Source organism: Caretta caretta, chromosome 1 (assembly GCF_965140235.1).
Source record: "Caretta caretta isolate rCarCar2 chromosome 1, rCarCar1.hap1, whole genome shotgun sequence".
Lineage (NCBI taxonomy): Eukaryota > Metazoa > Chordata > Testudines > Cheloniidae > Caretta > Caretta caretta.
The window spans coordinates 152,131,613-152,154,594 of NC_134206.1; the positions used below are offsets into that span (position 1 = coordinate 152,131,613).

The 22,982-nt window shown below is 42.4% G+C and overlaps 1 protein-coding gene across 2 annotated transcripts in view; it reads right to left on the minus strand.

Annotated features, from left to right (window-relative positions):
* The window catches only part of CFAP47 (cilia and flagella associated protein 47), a 651,611-nt gene extending 629,091 nt beyond the window's left edge, over positions 1-22,520 (minus strand). The window contains exons 1-2 of one of the 2 annotated variants that reach the window (XM_048863833.2): positions 22,362-22,520; positions 10,682-10,833 (exon numbers count right to left, since the gene is read on the minus strand). In XM_048863833.2, coding sequence (XP_048719790.2) covers positions 10,682-10,833; positions 22,362-22,520 — 311 coding nt within the window. Of the gene's footprint in view, positions 1-10,681; positions 10,834-22,361 lie in introns of those variants that run through there. The other variant, XM_075132125.1, reaches the window with a different exon arrangement.
* Positions 22,521-22,982: the final 462 nt, after the last annotated feature.

Below are 22,982 nucleotides of genomic sequence, written 5' to 3' on the forward strand. Positions count from 1 at the left end.
TCCTTCAGAAATATGAAAGACATTAGAATCTTGTCCAATTCCACTCAGGAACCAGCTACACTTCTTCTGGAATGCATATGAATCAGAAGATATTTTGTGACACTGAAGAGATTCTTTAAGGGAAAAGACTATCTATTAATTCCTGTGTGTTTTATGATGGAAAGGTCAAGTTGTTGAAAAGATAGGAATAGTTTTTTTGATTTCCTAAAGGACTCTGTACCATTCAAATAAGTGCTTAATGTTTTACAACAAATCAAATTTCTGTTCATTTGCTTCATTTTTCTCTGATTTAGGGCATAAGGTTTCTAGTCCAATTGCACATTTTACACAGAGTACTATCATTTAAATTTGATTAAAACCTATTAGACCGAATTCACTCCTGCTTTAACTCTATTAGAAAAAAAAATGGAGTTACACCAGGGATAAATTCAGACCACCATCAAATAAATTGTTTCTGTTTTATCATTGTAAAAACTGAGTGCACTATATCACCAACAGTTAAGGCTGATGACTGGGGTAACAGCAAAAGGGCAATGTAATTAATTCCAATTTAGGAAAGTTTCTTTCTATGCCTGTGACACTACCTGAGAATTATGTACTCTCTCATAGCTGAAGCCCTCAACCCTGTAATGCATTTAAGCACATGTATTGTCCCATAATACAGTGGTATAAAGACAACAAATGAGTTGGGGGAAATGGTAGTGTTGGACACCGTTCAATAAGAGAAGGTTAATGGTCTAGGGAAATCAAGTAAATTTCAATCTCATGTTTATTTATCTTTACACATGTATTGTATTAGACAAAAGTTCTCATGCAAGGTTAACATCTAAGTTTATTTAAATAAAATTTAAGTCATCTGCATGGAACTGGCAAGGAGGAAATCCCAAAAGCTAAAATAATAATATATATGGTAAAGAAAGAGAAATATTTAGGCCTTGATTCTACAAAGCAGTTAAGAACATGTCTATAACTTTGTTCATATGAAGCTGCAGATTATGCTTCCAGTGCCGCCTGAGCAAACTCATTTAAAGGTAATTTGTAGATCTGGTCAAAATATTTCATTCAAAACATTTTTTTCCCCAAAAAAAATTGTTTTGTCAAATTGGGCATTTCCATAGGAACTATCCTATTTCCAATAATTTTTTTCAGGTTTTCATTAAAAAAAAGATTTCATTTTTGGTCAAAAACTTGGGGGAGGGGGAGGGGATTGTGTTATACCAAAATGTTGTACCAATAAAATAAAAACCAGCAGGATCTTATTAAAGGGAAAAAGGCAAAATACCACATTTACTGTGAATACAGAAAGAATCATAGTAAGCAGTTAGTTATAGTTATAACATTCCATTCAATCTCAAATTTATTCTCACATTCATTCACACACACACACACACACACACACACACAGGTTCTGCAAGGTTGTTATCATAGTTACCAGCCTTAGAGTTGCTCATGCCAAGCCACTGGCCAGGTGGCCTGGACATGAGGAGGGAGCAGGGCCTTGTCAGATGCTCATCTGATGCTCCTGGAAGTTGGTTTGCACAATCAGACCCCAAAGTTCTCACTTTTTAGAGTCTATTTTTATAGGAATTTCTTCCCATGCCAGTCTATGGGAATTGCTTCATCATGCTGTTGCTGAATCAATCAGCAGATAGCACATTCCTGACGGCTCCCGTGCTCCTAGATGTTATCTTGTTCTTTGGTTCTCCCATTCTTGAGGCTGTTGGGTGGATTCCAGTCTGCCCTCTGGGGGTCCTCTGGTTATTTCCACTTGACGCCTTCTTCAGCCGATGGACACTGGATTCTTAGGCTGGCACCTCCCTGATCATTCAGTTATTATCCACACCAAGCATCCATCCACATACATCCTCTATCTCTATTTTAATTACAATTGTTAATACAACAAAAAGGCGGGGAGTCTCTGCGTGCTGTTTCTGTTGTTAGAGTATTGCTTTGAGTCTCTCTCTCTGTGAATTGCTTTGAGAACAGACTCTGTCTTAGAATGTACTAACACAATTAGCAGCTTGCAAGTTTCACACATAGAGGGAGAGAAACAGTACCAAAAACCAAGAGACCTCTTAATTAGTAATACCCTGGAATTTAAACTCTGGGGAATCAAACTCATTTGTGATTTTAATACAGAACTTCTTTAATATGATCCAACATAATCCCCCTTTTGACACTAAGATTTATAATCGTCAGTGTCACTTTCTATGTAGCCTATTCAAGAGAAAGTACTGTGAGGCAATTTGAGTTTGTGATTCCAATTCATGCCACATACATGATCCTAGTGATGTATCTACAAGGTTCTGGGGCAACAGGCAAGGTGAGGCACACCCACTTTTGAGGAGTCCATTCGGTACAACCTCTGGTGTCCAATAGCTTCCCTCCCTCCCCAGCCCACTGGCTCAAGGTCCAGGGTAGCCAAAAGGATCCCATGTGTAATATGGGGAGTGGGTTAACCTTCAATACCTTTGCCTCCAGGGACTGTTGGTGTGCAATTTTGACAACAATTTCTCCCATTAACAAGTCTGGTTTACAATACTGGAAACACATTGCATCCATTCATATTGATAAGTGTCAAACAATGATCTCTTTCTTTTTTAACAAATGCATCAAACCCTTAATATTTCCCAATATGACCCAGAACATTTTGTGTTCCAAAGTAGCTAGTGCAGGTATCTGCATTTCAGTGCATCCCATAGCTATGGCTGTGTAGTTTCCTATTTCTAATATTTTTTTTTTCTTATGGATAAGCCATGTGGTAGTATTAAGCCATTACTAAAGATTCCATCGGCCTTTTAGGTTACCCAGACCAATTTGGACCAAGTCTACATTGGCATGTACTTGTTTTTGTATCAGGCTGTCCTGTAGCTGGGACAGAAAGCTTAATTTATTTTTAAGTTCCTGCAGGTCTTCACTATTTTTTTTTTTTTAAACACACAACAGTGCTAGCAACAAGACAAAACACAAGACAAAACATAGAACACAGAACACAATTTCTATTGTGACAGTAGATTCATGGTATTGGGTTGCTTTTCAGCTGGCATCAGCTTTTCCTGATTTTCTGAAAGACAAAAAGAACATGTTTCTACCCCTTTTGGGGTGGCAGATTATTGCTTAAAATATTTCTTTTACAAATACCCTGGCTGATTGCAGGCAAAACAGAGAAATTGCCCCCATATTTTCCTGTTTTTGTTCTATAGGCAGGCCAGGTTTCAATGGCTTTTATCTTTTAAGGGTTATGGGGAAATTATCCCACTGTTTAGTCATTAAATCCCTGAGTTTTCCTTCTTATACAGCAGACCAAGTTTATAATGTTTTTCCTGCTGTGTTAAGCTTTAAGTTCTATTTACAGGTAGTAACTGAGAAGCATCATTACCATACGACCTTAAAGGATTTTTCCAAAAATCATACACACTATACGTTGTTACAGGGATACTTATTATCATTAAATTTATTAAAATTATCTTGTTATCCCATGCCTTTTATTTAGACAATTTGTTTGCTGACCAGGTATGTCCTTTATCTGCAGCTCCTTTGTGCTGCTAGTTCTTTCCTTCCTTTATCATTTAGGTAATTTGCATTTTCACAGAAACTTCCTGCTTTTGGATTTAAAGCCATCAGCAGCTCAGAGACTCTATCTTAAAAGGGACACAATCAACTTTCACCAGAGTTTTGATTACTTTTAACTTCTGCTTCCAAAACACACAGCAATCTGAAAAAGAAAACCCAACCTATTGTGGCTCCCTTTGGAGCCCTAATAGCATTTTAATTAAGTAGCATGGTATGTTTGCATTTCTTTTGCCCCTTCTACAATATACCCTGCACATGTTCTGGGGCAAATGCACATTCCTTCCATAGTTTAACTTCTATAACATTATCCAGATCCATTTTTACATAAGGTGTCACTATTTCTTTTTTTGCTTACAGAGTTTTCATGCACCTTTATCAAAGTGACAGTCTGATTACTCAGAGCCATTTTAAGACTCAGTGTTTCTAACATTGCTTCTTTTTGTTTTGTGCACCTCACCCCTGCTGTTGCTTCAGAGAGGCACTGTCTTTTTTTAATATTTTTTTTTTTACTATAACTCTCATCTGCTATTTTGTTACAAAAACAAACAAACAAAAAGAATCCAAAAAAAAATTTTTTTTTTATATTCTCCTGATTTTGACTGCCCTGCTGCAGCCACAACTTAAAAACATTTTAAATTTTGTAAAGCATTGAGTTACCTTTTAAGGGTTAAATGCCAAATCCCAAAGCCAAACAACACTAATTACCTGTGTCTAGCAAAAAGGTCTGTCAGTTTTGCAACTTTGAATTAAAGAGTCAAATGGATTTTTAGTGGCATTATTTAAAACAAAAACAAAACTAACTGGTCCTTAGAACTTTACATATTTACACACACACAGACAGATACATACACGTTTAACTGCTTAATTCCCTCCAGCCTCTGCAGAGTTAACTTTTTCACTCTTTTTGTATTCCTGGAGTGCCTCTTTCACTATTTTCAGCTGGCTTTGGGTATTTGTAGCCAGCACCTTCCAATTGTCTGCTCCCTTTTCCGTTTGTGCCTTTTCCTCTTTACATGAAGACAAGCGGAGGGAAGAATCCTTACATGCCTCCCACAACAACCAAATTGCTGCTGCATCTCTTTTGGCAGCACTAGAAGGTTTGTATATGAGGATATACTGAGCCAATCTATCCTCTAGGTCCGAAATAGTGCAGACATCAGCTAGGGCTTGTTTAGTCCAAGGACTGTGCCCACATTTTTGAAGGATTTGTTTAAAAGGTGTAATTTCTTTAACAAAAGGTGAGGTTGGAGTTCCTTCTGACTCCATTCCTCCCTCTGGTACTGGCTTACCCTGTTTTCTTTTAAACATCTTAACATGGATATTTCAATCTCTTTGTCACTGCTGGTATTACTTAGCAAGTGACACAGCCTAGATTCTGAAATCATAGCTTAATCTATGCGTTTTTCCCCTGCTACCTTCCCGGAGGCCAGCAGGTCCCCTGCTACCTTCTCGGAGGCCAGCAGGTCCAGTTAACCTATTTCTCCCTGCTACCTTCTCGGAGGCTAGCAGGTCCGGTTAACCTATTTCTCCCTGCTACCTTCTCGGAGGCCAGCAGGTCCGGTTAACCTATTTCTCCCTGCTGCCTTCTCGGAGGCCAGCAGGTCCGGTTAACCTATTTCTCCCTGCTGCCTTCTCGGAGGCCAGCAGGTCTGGTTAACCTATTTCTCCCTGCTACCTTCTCGGAGGCCAGCAGGTCCGGTTAACCTGTTCTTTCCTGCTACCTTCTCGGAGGCCAGCAGGTCCCCTGCTACCTTCCCAGAGGCCAGCAGGTCCAGTTAACCTATTTCTCCCTGCTACCTTCTCGGAGGCCAGCAGGTCCGGTTAACCTGTTCTTCCCTGCTACCTTCCCGGAGGCCAGCAGGTCTAGTTTAATCTGTTTTCCCTGCTACCTTCTCGGAGGCCAGCAGGTCCCCTGCTACCTTCTCGGAGGCCAGCAGGTCCCCTGCTACCTTCTCGGAGGCCAGCAGGTCTGGTTTAATCTGTTTTCCCTACTACCTTCTCAGAGGCCAGCAGGTCCCCTGCTACCTTCTCGGAGGCCAGCAGGTCTGGTTTAATCTGTTTTTCCTGCTACCTTCTCGGAGGCCAGCAGGTCCCCTGCTACCTTCTCGGAGGCCAGCAGGTCTGGTTAACCTAATAGAAATGCCTAGCTCACTAGAGCTGGTGGTGTGCACACCAATATTTACAATAACTGAAGTTTTTTACCAATATTCCCCCTTTCGCAATTCTCCACCAAAATGTTATACCAAAATGTTGTACCAATAAAATAAAAACCAGCAGGATCTTATTAAAGGGAAAAAGGCAAAATACCACATTTACTGTGAATACAGAAAGAATCATAGTAAGCAGTTAGTTATAGTTATAACATTCCATTCAATCTCAAATTTATTCTCACATTCATTCACACACACACACACACACACACACACACACACACACACAGGTTCTGCAAGGTTGTTATCATAGTTACCAGCCTTAGAGTTGCTCATGCCAAGCCACTGGCCAGGTGGCCTGGACATGAGGAGGGAGCAGGGCCTTGTCAGATGCTCATCTGATGCTCCTGGAAGTTGGTTTGCACAATCAGACCCCAAAGTTCTCACTTTTTAGAGTCTATTTTTATAGGAATTTCTTCCCATGCCAGTCTATGGGAATTGCTTCATCATGCTGTTGCTGAATCAATCAGCAGATAGCACATTCCTGACGGCTCCCGTGCTCCTAGATGTTATCTTGTTCTTTGGTTCTCCCATTCTTGAGGCTGTTGGGTGGATTCCAGTCTGCCCTCTGGGGGTCCTCTGGTTATTTCCACTTGACGCCTTCTTCAGCCGATGGACACTGGATTCTTAGGCTGGCACCTCCCTGATCATTCAGTTATTATCCACACCAAGCATCCATCCACATACATCCTCTATCTCTATTTTAATTACAATTGTTAATACAACAAAAAGGCGGGGAGTCTCTGCGTGCTGTTTCTGTTGTTAGAGTATTGCTTTGAGTCTCTCTCTCTGTGAATTGCTTTGAGAACAGACTCTGTCTTAGAATGTACTAACACAATTAGCAGCTTGCAAGTTTCACACATAGAGGGAGAGAAACAGTACCAAAAACCAAGAGACCTCTTAATTAGTAATACCCTGGAATTTAAACTCTGGGGAATCAAACTCATTTGTGATTTTAATACAGAACTTCTTTAATATGATCCAACAATTGTTTTCTTCCAAAAAATTTGGGGAAAGGGGGAAATGGTTTGTTTTTAAGAAAACCTGAAAACTTAATAAAAAAATTGCAACAAAATCCAAAAATATTTTCACATAAATCTTTTGAAAGAACAAAAACAACCCCACTCCCCGACAAGTGCTTGCAATATTATACATGTGTCGTGAAGGGCATAATCTGGAGATTATGGTGCTGCACAGATGTAGCCAAGCACATAGTTTGGCCTGCAAAACCCCTATGACAGTATGTGAGATGGACATTACCCGGTTTGATTGGCACAGCTCAGGTCACATTTGCAGGACTGGTATTTAGAAAATACAACTTTAAGGTCCTTATCAAAGGGCCAGTAAAATCTCTGAATTAGATGTTTCTTGGAGACAACCACACACTCCATTCCTTCTAAATTCACTCTTCATACCTATTTAACTTCAGTTGTAAGAAAAAATATTTTAAGATTTAGTCATCTGTATATCTTCCTTACTAAATGTTTGCCTGAAATAAATGTATATTAAAAAAGCTTTCAGGAGTGATATTTCAGAAGATTCTAGTCTTTACTAAAACTGTTTTATTAAGAAATTTAGCCAGCCATAATGGGTAGTGCTCCAGAGAGATGATCTGAACCTGCCCATATTTTTCCCATTTTATTATATAAAATCCTCTCTTCATAAATTAATTTTTAAAAGGTTGTTCCAGACTGGAACTTTTCTCCAAAACCCTCAGATTAGATTTGGTGCTTGTATCAATCTTCTTCAAACCACACCATAAGTAGCAAAAATTGAATTCATATATCTGTACAGAGAATTGCTTCAGATCAGGGATCAGGGATCAGCAGATCAGGGATAGACCAATGGGGAAGGTGTTTCTCACTCAACAACCACAAAAGGAAATAAAATATTAAAGGCAGATAATAGCCATTTAACTCTGACAGATCAAGTACTTCAACAAGTGCCAGGTCCTTTTCATGGTCTTATGCAAAATATATAAATTCTAGTTACCTGAGATTCCATTAGAATGTTTCTTTTAATGCTCTGAAATGCTGAAAAATCTCAGGGCCACATTCATATTTACAATTTTAGCTCCGCTAAGCAGACAATGAAAATAAACTCTCTATATAGTATTCTCTCACATTCTGATTTATGACGAACTACAGACTAGAATTGCATCAATAAGTTTACAAAGAATACAGCAGTGCTGAATGGAACAATTTAAAAAAAAATTACTTGTCAACAAAAAAACCTGACACCAGCGCAACCAACATTATTACCCTTGAGAAGAAACAGACTTTTTCAAAAATAAAGACCACAAAGTTTATTCCTTCTTCAGGGACACATTCACTGAGTAATATGCATTATTCTGTAGATCTTTTCTGCAGACAGTCAGTTAAATTTTGAACTTCACAATGAAAAAAAATTACAAAAATTCTCTGGGTTTTATGTATGATACTCAGATTCCTTTCCAGAAGTTACTACAGTAAAAGCTTTGTTATCTGGCATGTTGGAGGTGGAGTGGGTGCCAGAGACAAAAATTCCGATTAACTAAGAATTATACTTACCAATGGTGGGAGGAAGTTTGGGTGTGGGAGGGTTCTCGGAGCTGGGGCACAGGAGGGGGTGCAGGCTCTGGGAGTTTGGGTGAAGGAGGGAGCTTGGGGTAGAAACTTGGGATGTGGGAGGGGTTTCGGGTGCTGGATCCAGGCGGCTCCCCGGAAGCGGCGACATGTCCCTGCTGCTCCTAGGAGAAGGTGTGGCCAGGCAGCTCTGCACACTGCCTCTGTCCAAAGGCACCACCCCTGCAGCTCCCATTGGTCGCTGTTCCCAGTCAATGAGAGCTGTGGAGCCAGCACTCAGGGCAAGGTGGGGGCAGCGCACAGAGCTCCCATGGCCATTCTTCGACCTAGGAGCAGCAGAGACATGTCACCGCTTCCGGGGAGCCACACAGAGCCAGGTAGAGATCCTTCTGTGCATTCTGGTCAAAAACTGGTCATGTGGCAACCCTACTGAAGATTTGTATTGGGAGATATCAGAAATGCTGGTTTCTAGAGCTTTCCAGTTGGTAAAGTGCTTTTACTGTAGTAGTATTGCCTTCCAAAAGGCTATCTAGAACCTCAAGCAGGAGGAGGTTTTACCTGCAAGAAAAACAACAGACAGGTGACAAAATCCAATTTGTTTCCTAGACACCCAATTTGCCATTTCCTACTTTAGAAGGATGTGTATAGAGACCATTCTGCAACCACTACAGTGAATGGTTCACACAGACTTAAAAGATATCCAGATGTTCCTTCATTTTATGTGGGACAAATAGAAATAGTAGTTTCAGCATCTACCACATAATGTCTTAGTCACTCCTTGACTTGTAACTCAAAGTTCAGACTGCTACAGTTTAAAAACAGGATTTAAAATACAGGACTCAACCAGAAATTATCATCTCTTTGAAACGTTTATGTTTTATATCCAGTCAAGAAACATTAGCCAAAGAATGGCATTTTTGGCGTTCACATTTAATTTGGTCAACATTGAACAGTTCTTGATTACAGAACAAGTAGTCGACTTCCTGAGCCTGGGAACAGATAATAGAACAAGAATTTAGCTCTTAGTCTGTTCTGTAACAGCAAAGCAATTTTTGGCTCAGACGAAGATGTGGAACTAAAATTACATGCTTAGTCTGAATAAATGAACTGTAAGATTTGGAGACCATTCTGGGAGATGTGCTATACTCAAAAATTTTGCCCTCATTTAGTGTATGGATGTTTTAGCTGAAGCTTTTCCTATTCACAAACAAAAACATGGCCGGACTTTCATATGTATAAAGACAGAATGCATGAGTAAGTTCAGAAAAAACTGTGGCCATTTCTTTAATGCACTGTTTTAAATTTTGGGACCGTTGCTCATAAAGTACTTACAACTACAAATGAAAATATAATTCCTAACTTAAATTGCCATTTCTGAGTCTCCTCTTGGTGGCTACCATCTTGATAAAAAGTGGCAATTTTATTTACACTGAATTTGGAAGCCTGAAGGAAGACAATCAGTTTCTATCATGCTTTAATACTCGTATAACATCAAATTGAAAACATTTTTAAATGGGAGAGAAGCAGATCAGAGAAGAGTAGAAAGAAGTGACAGATGAGCAAAGATGAAGAAGTGATGGGATAAGCATAGCCTGGATGAAGCATCCAAATATCCTGCCTACTTCTTGACAGAACTCTCAAAGAGTGAGGTTTTTATCTAATGGTTTGAATACAACTTATTCTGAAAGGGAATCCATTACTGCCTGTTCAGGTCATTTTTTAGGTTAGTAATCATTTTACAACGACTATTGTTTTCAGTTGTTTATGACTGTGGATGCTATTTTTTTCAAAAGCATAGGTTCCAATTTGGTATAGATTATCCTATAATCTGAGACCCCATTATAAATTTTTTAAATATTTACAAAAATTGAGGAAGAAATGCTTCACTATAATCCAGTCATAACTATATGCACAAAATCACTGACTGAAATAGTGAGTATATTCAGGGAAGAAAAAGGCCATCCCGTTCAATTCCAATTATACAATTGGAAAGTATCTGAGAAAGCCATTTATCATGAAAACCATCATAGCCTAAAAATAGAGCACAGATGTGAGCCCAAACCACTCCAGTTTCTTAACTATGAAGATTGAGTACACTTGATCAAAATTTAAGTCCTTTGTCAACATCAAGAGACATCACCAAAATGAACATCCTACCTATGTGACATTCTTAAAAATCAGAAACTTACCTTTCCAAAGAAATTCACCATTTGTTTTCAAAATTCAGATAACAAATTAGTTACATCAGTATACATGGTGATATGTATTAGCATACTTCCCTTTCGAGTAAAATGAAAATATAATCAGCAGTTTATGTACTTTTAAATATCATACCCTATCAGCGGGATCTCAATTACATCTTTTTCTACCAAAAGAAGTAGTCTATCTTGAAGGTCCTCCTCACTGTCAGGATGATATTCCACAGTAGCTGTAACTTGAAGACCAGATGGAACAGGTTTATCTGGATTTTCCACAATCAATTTAAACTACAATGAAAAAAAAACAGCAATATTTAAATCAATTTTTAAATATTTCTAGAGAAACCTCTCTATATCAGTATATTTCAGCATAATATGTTGGAGTTCACCTATTTAATTAACATTATGATCAACAGCTTTAAAATTCTACTCACTATTCACCACTGGCAAGTAGAAGACATTTCCTGATAATATAGTAAGCTAGAATACTGAAATTTTGATTTCTGCAAAAATTAAATTTCTTTTAACACTGTATTATTTCTAGTCTTGATGGCTGAGAGGATAAGCTACCAAATGTGAACCAATGCACTGCTATCTTCCTGACTCTGCAGACAGAGAGCTTCATTGCCTCTGCTGCAGCTATTAGCTTTCCCAAACAATAAAGGCAAAATTATGAAGACTTTGATCAGTTTCCTCGTTATTATTCAAAACCTTATGAGTAGCAGTTAAAGTGCCAAGAATCAGAGCAGTTTCATTCTAGTTTTCCTTGGGAAACACATGCACAACTGTAAAGGCACACAGTACAGTTAGTTATTCAATGAGGAGATGACTCAGCTCAGTGGAAAGTCTCCCACTGACTTCAATAAGAGTCGGATTAGACCCTGAGAAGGAAGAGGGACCCAAAAAAATCAATATTGAGGGAGTACATTTTTTTTCTCTTTTGCACATCTCTCTTGGGTTGCAAACTTGTCACATGTGTATTGACCAGAAGCCAATATAAAAAGTTTGAGACACCTCCACCTGCCTCCCCTCTCCCTACACATACTCCCCTGAGTAGGGGACATGTTGAGCAACCTAGTAGGAATCCCAGCAGGAATTCTCAGGCAGTAGGGATGGGACCTAGGATTTTGACCAAGGTATTAGCCTCCAAGTCAAGCCAATATTTCCTAGTGAAAGTATGACCTGAGCTCCAATAGTAACTTTGCCAATTTTAGGGAATAGTATATTACATATGTAAACAAGGGTGGCCACTCTTCTTCTCATAGAATGGAGTCTTGGCTTTTCTGGTCAGCTAGATCATCATAAATCTTAAGATGAATGCAGTGATGGATTAGCCACTGGGCTGAGGGGGCCCATGCCCAGGGACCCTGGCCAACTGACAGGCGTCCCATAAAAAATCCACAACCAGGAGTTCAGAAGCCCAGATACTTGGCCACCGTGTGGGGGAAGCCCCCACAGGCCAACTCCACTCCCCGTCAGCAGCGCGGGAAGCCCCAGCACCCCATGACCACATCCCTGGTAGAAGCCATGGGGCGGCAGGGGAAGCCCCCAACACCCGACCCTGCTCTCCGGCAGAAGCATCAGGCAAGTAGGGCAGGAGAAGCCACAGCACCCCAACCCCGGTCCCCTGCAGACGTGTAGGGGGTGGCGGGGGAAACCACAGCACCAGGACCCCCTACAGCACCAGGACTGGAGGAGCTCTCACTACCTGCTGCAGCTTCAGGGCCTGGGGAGCTCTCACTCCCCAATGAGGCCCAGGGCTGTAGTGGGGGACAGAGCTCCTCCAGTCACAGGGCCATGGTGGGAGGGAACAGAAAGGAGCGAACGGGTTGCAAGGGCCGCAGTGGGAGACAGAAGGGGTGGGGAAGGAACCCTGGATGGAATGTGGCAGGGCCCCAGGGAAGGGGCGAAGAGAGCCCCCCACTTGCTCTGGCCCAGGAAATCTTAATCTGCCTCTGGTTGAATGTGAAAAATGATGCACAGGCTGCATCTGGGACAAAGTAAAGCTGCCTGCCTTCTTCATGGCTCAGCTCACTGTAAGCAGATCAGGCTTGGGCTCAAGTCCCTTCACTCCTAGTCAACTTCTGATGCCCATTTAACGCCTTGTCAAAGGAATGAATGGATCATGCTGTGACACTGCACCCCATATTCTTCATAGTGATACTATTATATGATTATGATGTAATTATGATGAATTTTATGAAAGATAAGTCATGTGAGGTGTCTTTGGAAAAAATTATGATTTGCTGAATATGATTACCCTATTTGTATGGTTATATCTTTTTGTATCTGAAGTGATGAATATTGACTATGTGTATGTAGTTCAAATGTAGTTACACCTGGATAACGCCCACCAGATAAGATGCGTTCAGTCTAGATAAGTGGTTCTCAAACTATGGGTCGTGACCCCATTTTAATGGGGTCGCCAGGGCTGGCTTTGAGTTGCTGGGGCCTGGATGGAGCCAAAGCCAAAGCCTGAGCCCCTGGATGACAGAGTAGGTTACAGGCCCCTTGCCTGGGGCTGAATCCCTTATGCTTTGGAGTGGTGGGGCTTAGGCTTCAGTCCCCGCTTCTGGGGTCCTGTAGTAATTTTTGTTGTCCGAAGGGGGTTGTGGTACAATGAAGTTTGAGAACCCTTGGTCTAGATAGTGAGTGGGGAAGGGCCTATTCAGAGCAATGGGCCATTAAGAAAAACAATAGGCCTGAGGAGAAGGCCTGGTGATGAGCCTTCCTGAGAACACTCCAAACAGCCTGTGAGTAATGGCTGCTATGACTCTAAGGACACGTGATCAGACCACATGATGCTGGACTTCATCTTGGGATGTCAGTATTTTTCCACAGACTGGTCTGTGAACCAAGCTTTGAAAAAAAGGGTTCCCGCCATATGCAAAACCTATATAAGGCAGGGAGTAACATCATCTGGTGTTCTTCACTCCCCACACAAGACGACTCCTGGAAACACCTGAGGAACAAAGACTGAACTGGGGGAAGTGCTGGACCCAGGCTAAAGGAATGTCTAGCCTGTAAATGAAACACATGGGGATTCCAAGCTGAAAAGCAAGTGCAGCTTGCCCCTTAAGAACCTGCAGCCTGCTTGCATCATCTCTTAGGGTGAGAATCTGCTAACTCATATCCAATTTATTTAGTATATTAAGCTTCGTTTGTGTTTTTGTTTATTTGCTAGCTAATCTGCTTTGATCTGTTTGCTATCACTTATAATCTATCTTCTGTAGTTAATAAACTGGTTTTTGCTTTATCTAAACCAGTGAGCTGGAGCAAAGCGTATGGGAATCTTAGCTCAAGGGGTAAAAGCTGTTGAATATTCCTCTCCACATTGAGGGAGGGGGCAAACTTTGAGCTTATGCTGTACAGTTCCCTGTATAGCACAAGACTGTATAATTTTGGGCTTATATTCCAGAAGGGGTGTGTGCCTGGTGAGCTGGGAGTTGCCTTAGCTGTAGCCTTCCTATGCAGGGGCTGGTCAGACAGCTTGCATGTAACTGCAGCTGGGTGTGTCCCTACCTGTATGTATGCTAGTGAAAGTGCAGGCTGGAGGTTTTTGCAGCTTGTCACAGCAGTACAGTGTGAAAGGGAGCCCAGGCTGGTGGGTCAGGGGCTCAGTGGTACCCCAATTCCAGGTGGCACCCCAGGGGGAACCCATCACACAAGCCTTGACTACATCATAGGTCACGCTTTGATATATGAACCACTGCAACAGCTGTGCTCCTCTAGGACTATGCCGATCACTAAGCACAGTACAAGGCATATGAGAACGAAGGACAAACCATTTTCTGTTGAAGGGAATTGGCTATGGAACAATTTTCTAGAAGAAATCAGGCAAATCCAGAGTCTGAACATCTTTGAGAAACATTAAAAAGCTTTCCTCTATAGGTGATACTCACAGTTTGAACATCACTTTTATTCCCAACCCCATCTCCCAAAAACAAACTACCGATACCTCAAGCAGATTTTCTGACCCTGTAAAGTGAGAAGTGCCAAAGTTTCCATGAAATCCAGTAGAGGCGTCACTATTCTATAGATTTATGTGGAAGGCGCTCAGATACTATAGTTATGAGAGGCAATATAATACTTTAAGAAAGCTAAATTGTAATATACTTTATCCATTTTAGCAGTCTTTGAACAGAATGGTCTTGGGCTCTGCTCTCCAAAAAAACATAAAATCAATTAAATTTATTTATGGAACAGCTTTGATTCCAGTCAGGTAATAACTGAGTGCCCATGTAATCTGGCCTCATCAGTAAATCAAGAGGTCAGAGCGGTGAAGACGTGGAGCAAAATAAAATTGGTGAAAGTGGAATAGTATGAATACTGTATGGAAAAACTTAGACTACGGATGGAAAACAAATTTACTGTTGTGAAAGATGATATAAGGAAATCCAGCATTATGGATGTCACCAATTCTCCTAGCTCAAGTGATGGTAACTAATTTTAAATGGAGGGGTAGGTGCTCAGAATCTCAGAAAAAATAAGACCACTTATTGAAGTGCTTTAGATGCCTAAGTATGGAGTTAGATGCTTAATTTAGGCATCCACTATAGACAAGGTTAACTGTAACCTCACAGAATGATGATGAAAAGATCAATTACTCAAGAACTGAATAGAGACACCCTCCACCCCCACTCCAACAAACAACACTTGTGATGGGGCAAGGCCAGATGGCTATAGAAAAGTAGTGGGAGATAGACATATTAGCTCCAGGCTAAACAAATTCCTGGTAACAGGATAAGTGAAATGGCAGCTGCTCCAGGTCAATTAAGATACCTGGGGCCAAGTAAGAACTTTCCAGAAGGCAGGGAGAAGGCTAGGTTGATTAGGACACCTGAAGCCAGTCAGGGGCTGACTGAAACTAGTTAAAAGCCTCCCAGCCAGTCAGGTGGGTGTGCATGTCAGGAGCTGTGGGAGGAAGTTGTGCTGTTGGAGAGACTGAGTAGTACATGCCAGATCAGCCACAAGGAGAGAAGGCCCTGAGGTAAGGGTGAAGTGGAGCTTGAGGAAGTGAGGGCTGCTGTGGGGGAAGTAGCCCAGGGAATTGTACATGTCATGTTTCTAAAAAGTCAGCTACCATAGCTGATACTATTAGGGTCCCTGGCTGGAGCCTGGAGTAGAGGATGGGCCTGGGTTCCCCCTCTCCTTTGCCCCCTGATTAATCACTGAGACTGGGAGACAACAGAGACTGTGCAAGGAAGGATAACTTCTCCTCACCTCCCTTGCTGGCTTATGATGAAAATGGCTCAGTAGACGGTGACCCTTGTCTCTAGAGAGAGATGGGTTATGTGGAGGGCCACAGTGAGCCTCTGAGGCTACTGAAATCTGCCAGGAAATGCAGGACCCATAGAGGCAAGGACAGAGCTTTGTCACACACTAGAGAAATGTTAGCAGTTGGAGGGGAGGCTTGTAGTTCAGGTTATGAAACAGGACACTGGATAACTAACTCAATCCCTGTTCGGATTCAAACATCCTGTGTGATCTTGACCAAGTCACTGAATCTGTGACTCCGTTTCCCATCTGCAAAATGGCGATAACAGCATTTCCCTGACTCACTGTGGTGTTGTGAGGATAAATACCTTAGTAACTGAGGTGTTTGGATACAATGGTGATGAGGAAGGGTGAACAACTGATATACTGATGCAGTACCTATCCTCTCTCCAAAGAAAGAGATCCAGGACATAAAGAAGAAAGAATGGGAGCTTCTTTGCAAGAAGCAACAGATCTCTCAAGTCCATACTGAAGCAAGTATGACTATTCAAGCTGAGTCCTGCCAATTTTTTTTCAAGGACCTTGAGAAGCAAAGGAAAAAGCTTGAAAACTGAGGAAAGAGCAGTATACATAAGCCCCACCACCCATTAAAAAAGGAAAGCATTCTAACAGAACATGAGTCCCTGCCTGCTCTGGAACACTACCTCACTTACATGGTGTTCATACCTGTGGCAAAGGGATTCACATCTGGATGACACCATTTGGCAAAGAAAGAGGATTCACAGAGTTCTTGAAAGAAAACAATTTGGGGGGGAATCAAACTCCCTACTTGAGTTATTTCACCCAGGAGAGGATAAGCAGGATTCACCATCAAAGATTAGTTTGATATGCAACTCCCATATGGGTCTCAAACACATAGAGGCTTCTTTTCCGCAAAAGCACTTCTAATGCTAATTGTGACTCTGTCACTTAAAATCAAATGAAAACAGTCCCTTTTCCCAATGTCCCATAGACTCGACCTGCACTTTCTCAAGAGCAGCATATAAAGACCCCAAGAACTCACTATATTTTCAGAATTAGTTCATCTTCCCACAATCATCCACTGAGGACTCATGGATTTTCACTAAGAGTCTCCCTTCCCCATGGACAACTTTATTCAGTTCCACGAGTTTCGAATGCTCCCCCAAGTTGGGAGGCCTCCTCCTTTATGCCTGCAGCATTCAACCACACAGGCTTCATGTATGTGAAGTGTATCCTACTGTTGACTTCCCCGGGCAGCAGCACCCATCCAGCTAGGAACAGCTTTGGCCAAGAGTTCCCATTCATTCGACAGTTTGGAAAAACAAAAGGCTGCTTTCGGGTACTTTTCCCCCATGTATCTCCTCAGAGGGCTGCAGTGGGCACTGTGCCTGTGTATCTGGGGTCTAGTCCTGCCTACTGGCAGGAAGGGTGTAACACTGAGCAGCACCTACAGAAATCGGAGACACAGCAGCATCCATCTGCAGAACACCAACTCCTGGGGTGAGAGGCCCCACTTGTTACTATCACTAGTTATTTATATTGCAGTAGCACCAGACCCACCCCCTTCTCCCCCATCAGAATTTGACACTTTGCTGATACTATGCATGTTCAGTAACATCTGCTGAAGCTGCTGCCCTGACTCTGCCCTTACTTCAGATTATAGTCTACTCCTTGCTGTTCACCGGTGTTAAAGGGGACAAATCAGATGAATATTCCTGGTGCCCAGGCACCACGGGCCAATAAAACTTGCCGCCCATGCCACTCCGGCAGAATGGGATAAAGGATTTGAACAAGGGTCCTCCTCATCCTAGGTGAGTACTCTAATCATGGTATTACAAAGTGGGTACCTCCTTGCCTTTTGGCTGTTGTGTGTCTCTCAAGAAACAGTTTAGGCACTTAAGCCACCTGACCCCAGGAGAGGTGTTCTCATTCGTGGATTGCCAGGCAGAGCTAGGTGCCTGCATGCAGTGGGGATTTAGGCACTGAACTCTGAGGGGATGGGATTTAGCACACATCCCTCTGATTAGCATCTCCCAGAAGCTGTCTTTGGCAGCTGCCTGTCTAGTGAGCTGGTTTTTGTAGATGCGACTGTGGTGCCTCTCACCTCCCCTCCCCCCATTCATTATATGGGGAACAATCACCTAACTCAGGATTTGTGAATTGCAGCGGTGTTCCTCTGAGAGTATCCTGGTGCCTAAAGTCTAGGCAGGAGCACTGCAATGCTTAAGTCCCTTTTTGAATGTGGGACTTTTTGCTCACTGATAAAAAAAGTGATTTTTGTTTCATTTTGTTTTATTTGGTAGCTCAGGTGCGGGAGCTATTCTGACAAAAAAAAACCACAGTGAGAGGTCACTTTGGCTTTAGCAGTGAGGAAAGCCTGAAAACACAACTCTTCAAGATCAGAGGGCAATATATGCATACGTTTGTGCCAAAGTTCAAAGCTCAGGAGGAGCATTTGGTTTGGACATCCATTAGGGGAGGACCTATAGATGGAGATTCCCTATGTCCTAATAAGGAGGAGAGGATGGAAAATGATAAAATACAAGGAGGATCTCATGAGAAACAGTCAAATGAAAAAAAGTCCCATTCCATTACATCATGCAATGGGGAGAGCCTAAAAACAACAAATATAACAGCTTGTATATCAATGCTAGAAGTCTAAATAATAAGATGGGTAAACTAGAGTGCCTAGTATTAAATGAGGATATTGATATAATAGGCATCACAGAAATTTGATGGAATGAGGATAATCAATGGGACACAGTAATACCAGGGTACAAAATATATCGGAAGGACGGAACAGGTTGTGCTGGTGGGGGAGTGGCACTATATGTGAAAGAAAGCGTAGAATCAAATGAAGTAAAAGTCTTAAATGAACTAAATTGTACCATAGAGAATCTCTATGGATAGTAATTCCATGCTTGAAAAAATAAGAATATAGCAGTAGGACTATATTACTGACCACCTGACCAGGATGGTGTTAGTAACTTTGAAATTCTTAGGGACATTAAAGAGGCTATTAAAATAAAAAACTCAATAATGGGGGAGTTCAACTATCCCCATATTGACTGCGTACATATCACCTCAGGAAGGAATGCTGAGAGAAAGTTTCTTGACACCTTAAATGACTGCTTCTTGGAGCAGCTGGTCCTGGAACCCACAAGAGGAGAGGCAATTCTTTATTTAGTCCTCAGTGGAGCCCAGGATCAGGTCCAAAAACTGACTATAGTTGGACCATAATATAATTAAATTTAACATCCCTGTGGCGGGGAAAACTCGGCAGCGGCCCAACACTGTAGCATTTAATTTCAGAAAGGGGAACTACATGAAAATGAGGAGGTTAGTGAAACAGAAATTAAAAGGTACAGTACCAAAAGTAAAATCTCTGCAAGCTGCGTGGAAACTTTTTAAAGACCCCAGAATAGAGGCTCAACTTAAATGTATACCCCAATTTAAAAATCATGAGAACCAAAAAACAGCCACCGGGGTTAAACAACAAAGTAAAAGAAGCAGTGAGAGGCAAAAAAGCATCCTTTAAAAAGTGGAAGATAAATCCTAATGAGGAAATAGAAAAGAGCATAAACTCTGGCAAATGAAATATAAAAATATAATTAGAAAGACCAAAAAAGAATCTGAAGAACAGCCAGCCAAAGACTCCAAAAGTAATAGCAAAAAAAAAATTTTAATACATCAGAAGCAGAAAGCCTGCTAAACAACCAGTGGGGCCACTGGATGATCGAGATGCTAAAGGAGCACTCAAAGACTATAAGGCCATTGAGGAGAAACTAAATGAATTCTTTGCATCAGTCTTCACTGTTGAGGATGTGAGTGAGATTCCCAAACCTGAAACATTCTTTTTGGGAGTCAGATCTGAGGAATTGACCCCAGTTGAGGTGTCATTAGAGGAGGTTTTGGAACAAACTGATAAACTAAACAGTAATAAGTCTCCAGGACCCGATGGTATTCACCCAAGAGTTCTGAAGGAACTCAAATGTGAAATTGCAGGACTACTAACTGTCATCTGTAACCTATCATTTAAATCCGCATCTGTACCAAATGACTGGAAGATAGCTAATGTGACACCAATTTTTAAAAAGAGCTCCAGAGGTGACCCTGGCAACTACAGGCCAGTAAACCTCACTTTAGTACCGGGCAAATTGGTTGAAACTGTCAGACACATAGTGTTGGGAAATAGTCAGCATGGTTTTTGTAAAGGGAAATCATGCCTCGCCAATCTACTAGAATTCTTTGAGGGGGTCAACAATCATGCGAACAAAGGAGATCCAGTGGATGTAGCAGGAGTCGGCAACCTTTCAGAAGTGGTGTGCCGAGTCTTCATTTATTCACTCTAATTTAAGGTTTCACGTGCCAGTAATACATTAACGTTTTTAGGTCTTCTTCTAAAAGTCTATAAACTATTGTATGTAAAGTAAATAAGGTTTTTAATGTTTAAGAAGCTTCATTTAAAATTAAATTTAAAATGCAGAGCCCCCCCCAGATCAGGGGCCAGGACCCAGGTAGCGTGAGTGCCACTGAAAAATCAGCTTGCGTGCCACCTTCGGCACCCGTGCCATAGGTTGCCTACCCCGGGATATAGTGTATTTAGATTTTCAGAAAGCCCTTGATAAGGTCCCCCACCAAAGGCTCTTAAGCAAAATAAGCAGTCATGGGATAAGAGGGAAGGTGCTCTCATGAATTGGTAACTGGTTAAAAGATAGGCAACAAAGGGTAAGAATAATCAGTTTTCAGAATGGAGAGAGATCAATAGTGGTGTCTCCACAGGGATCTGTACTGGGCCCAGTCCTATTTAACATATTCATAAATGATCCGGAAAAAGGGGTAAACAGTGAAGTGGCAAAATTTGCAGATACAAAACTACTCGAGATAATTAAGTCCCAGGAAGACTGCAAAGAGCTACAAAAGGATCTGACAAAACTGAGTGACTGGGCAACAAAATGGCAAATGAAATTTCATGTTGATAAATGCAAAGTTATGCACATTGGAAAACAATCCTAACTATACATATACAATGATGGGGTATAAATTAGCTGTTACCACTCAAGAAAGAGATCTTGGAGTAATTGGATAGTTCTCTGAAATCATCCACTCAATGTGCAGCAGCAGTCAAAAAAGCAAACAATGTTGGGAATCATCAAGAAAGGGATAGATAATAAGACAGAAAATATCCTATTGCCTCTATATAAATCCATGGTACGCCCACACCTTGAATACTGCATGCAGACGTGGTCGCCCCATCTCAAAAAAGATATATGGGAAAAGGTTCAGAAAAGGGCCACAAAAATAATTAGGTGTATAGAATGGCTTCCGTATGAGGAGAGATTAATAAGACTGGGACTTTTCAGCTTGGAAAAGCATCAACTAAGGGGGGAGATGATAGAGGTCTATCAAATCATGAGTGGTACAGAGAAAGTAAATAAGGAAGTGTTATTTACTCCTCCTCATAATACACGAACAAGGGGCCACCAAATGAAATTAATAGGTAGCAGGTTTAAAACAAAACACAAAGTATTTTTTCATGCAAGGCACGGTCAACCTCTGGAACTCCTTGCCTGTGGGTGTTGTGAAGGCCAATACTATAACGGGGTTCAAAAGGGAGCTAAATAGATTCATGGAGGATAGGTCCATCAATGGCTATTAGCCAGGATGGGCAGGAATGGTGTCCCTAGCCTCTCTTTGCCAGAAGCTGGGATTGGATGACAGGGCATGGATCACTTGATGATAACCTGTCTGTTCATTCCCTTTGGGGCATCTGCCATTGGCCACTGTCAAAGGACAGGATACTGGGCTTGATGGAGCTTTGGTCTGACCCAGTACGGTCGTTCTTATGTAAGTACAAATTTAGTTTTGAAAACTTGATCAATTTGCGTAACAGTGACAATGGATTTGGAGGGCAGGAGGGGTTATAATGAAGGTGTTTATAAGACAGATTTTCTTGCCTAATAGCTTGCTTTTAAAATGTATTAATAATAAACATATTTCAAAGACTGTTTACAATGCTTTACACTAGTTTCAGTGTCTTGGGAACATTAAATGTTTATTATAGCCCCTATATTTTCTCATCTACAAGGGAAAGAAACAAAGGAAAATCCAAAACCTTCAGAGTTTAATATACAATAGCCCTGCAGTTTACCCCTGTAAAATGTTTTTTCTTTCAAATTACAAAAATATAATGTATGTGTCCACATTTAAAACAGAGTCCCCACAACCATGACAACTTGCTACCTCCGCCCACCCCACCCCTCCCCCAGGTGCAGGAGAGGGGAGAAGGCGAGAGCCAGCAAATTGTGACCTATGTAACACCCCCTTCCCCCCACCACCACCCTTTGCTACCCTTGGGCCAGAGGATGGGGACAGGCCAAGGGAGCACGTTGCAGCAGGGGAGCAGTTTGCAACATGACACCGGGCCCCCGGCCCTGACAGTCCCGGCGGCCTGCCCGAAGCGAATGCGGGGACCCGCCGCGGGCAGCCCCGGCCCCGGCTCTCCCATGTCCCAGGGGCTCCCGAGCGGGGGCAGCCCAGCGCCGCGGGGCACCTCGGGGGACGGCCCCGCCTCTCACCTGGGCGCGGCGCGGCGGCAGCAGCTGGAGGCGGCGGCTCCCCGGCTGCAGGTTCTGGACGCTGAGCAGCGCCCGGTACCGGCCCCCGGGCACCGCGTCCACGAAGCGCAGCTCGGCCGGGCAGAGGCGCAGCCCGGCCACGTCCCGCGGCCCCGCCATGGCCCCGCGCAGCGCCGGGCGCCTGGAAACGCAGCCCGCCGCCGGCACGACTGAAGGAGCCGGCTCCGCTTGGAAACGGTCACCGGGCAACGAAAACAAAACCCTGATTGGACGAGATGATGAGCGGAACTTCCAATCCAACCAATAGGACGAGATGCTCCGGGGCTGAGGGCGGAGCCGCAGTTGCCCCCACCTCACAGAGTCCTAGGCGCTCAGAGACAAGTGCCAGCCTTAAAACGCCAGCCCCCCGTGCCCAGGCCGGGGGCGTGTGGCCCATACACCCCCATGTGACCCCCCGCCTCTCAGTGCCTTGGGAACTGGGGAGGATTCCCTCCCCCCGAGTTATATCATTTCTCCCTCTCAGGGGTGATGGATCCTGTGGGGAGTTTTATATGAGATTTGATTCCTAGTTCGCCTCCTTGGGGGCAGCAGATGGGGTTTGAAATGTGACTCCAGTCAGAA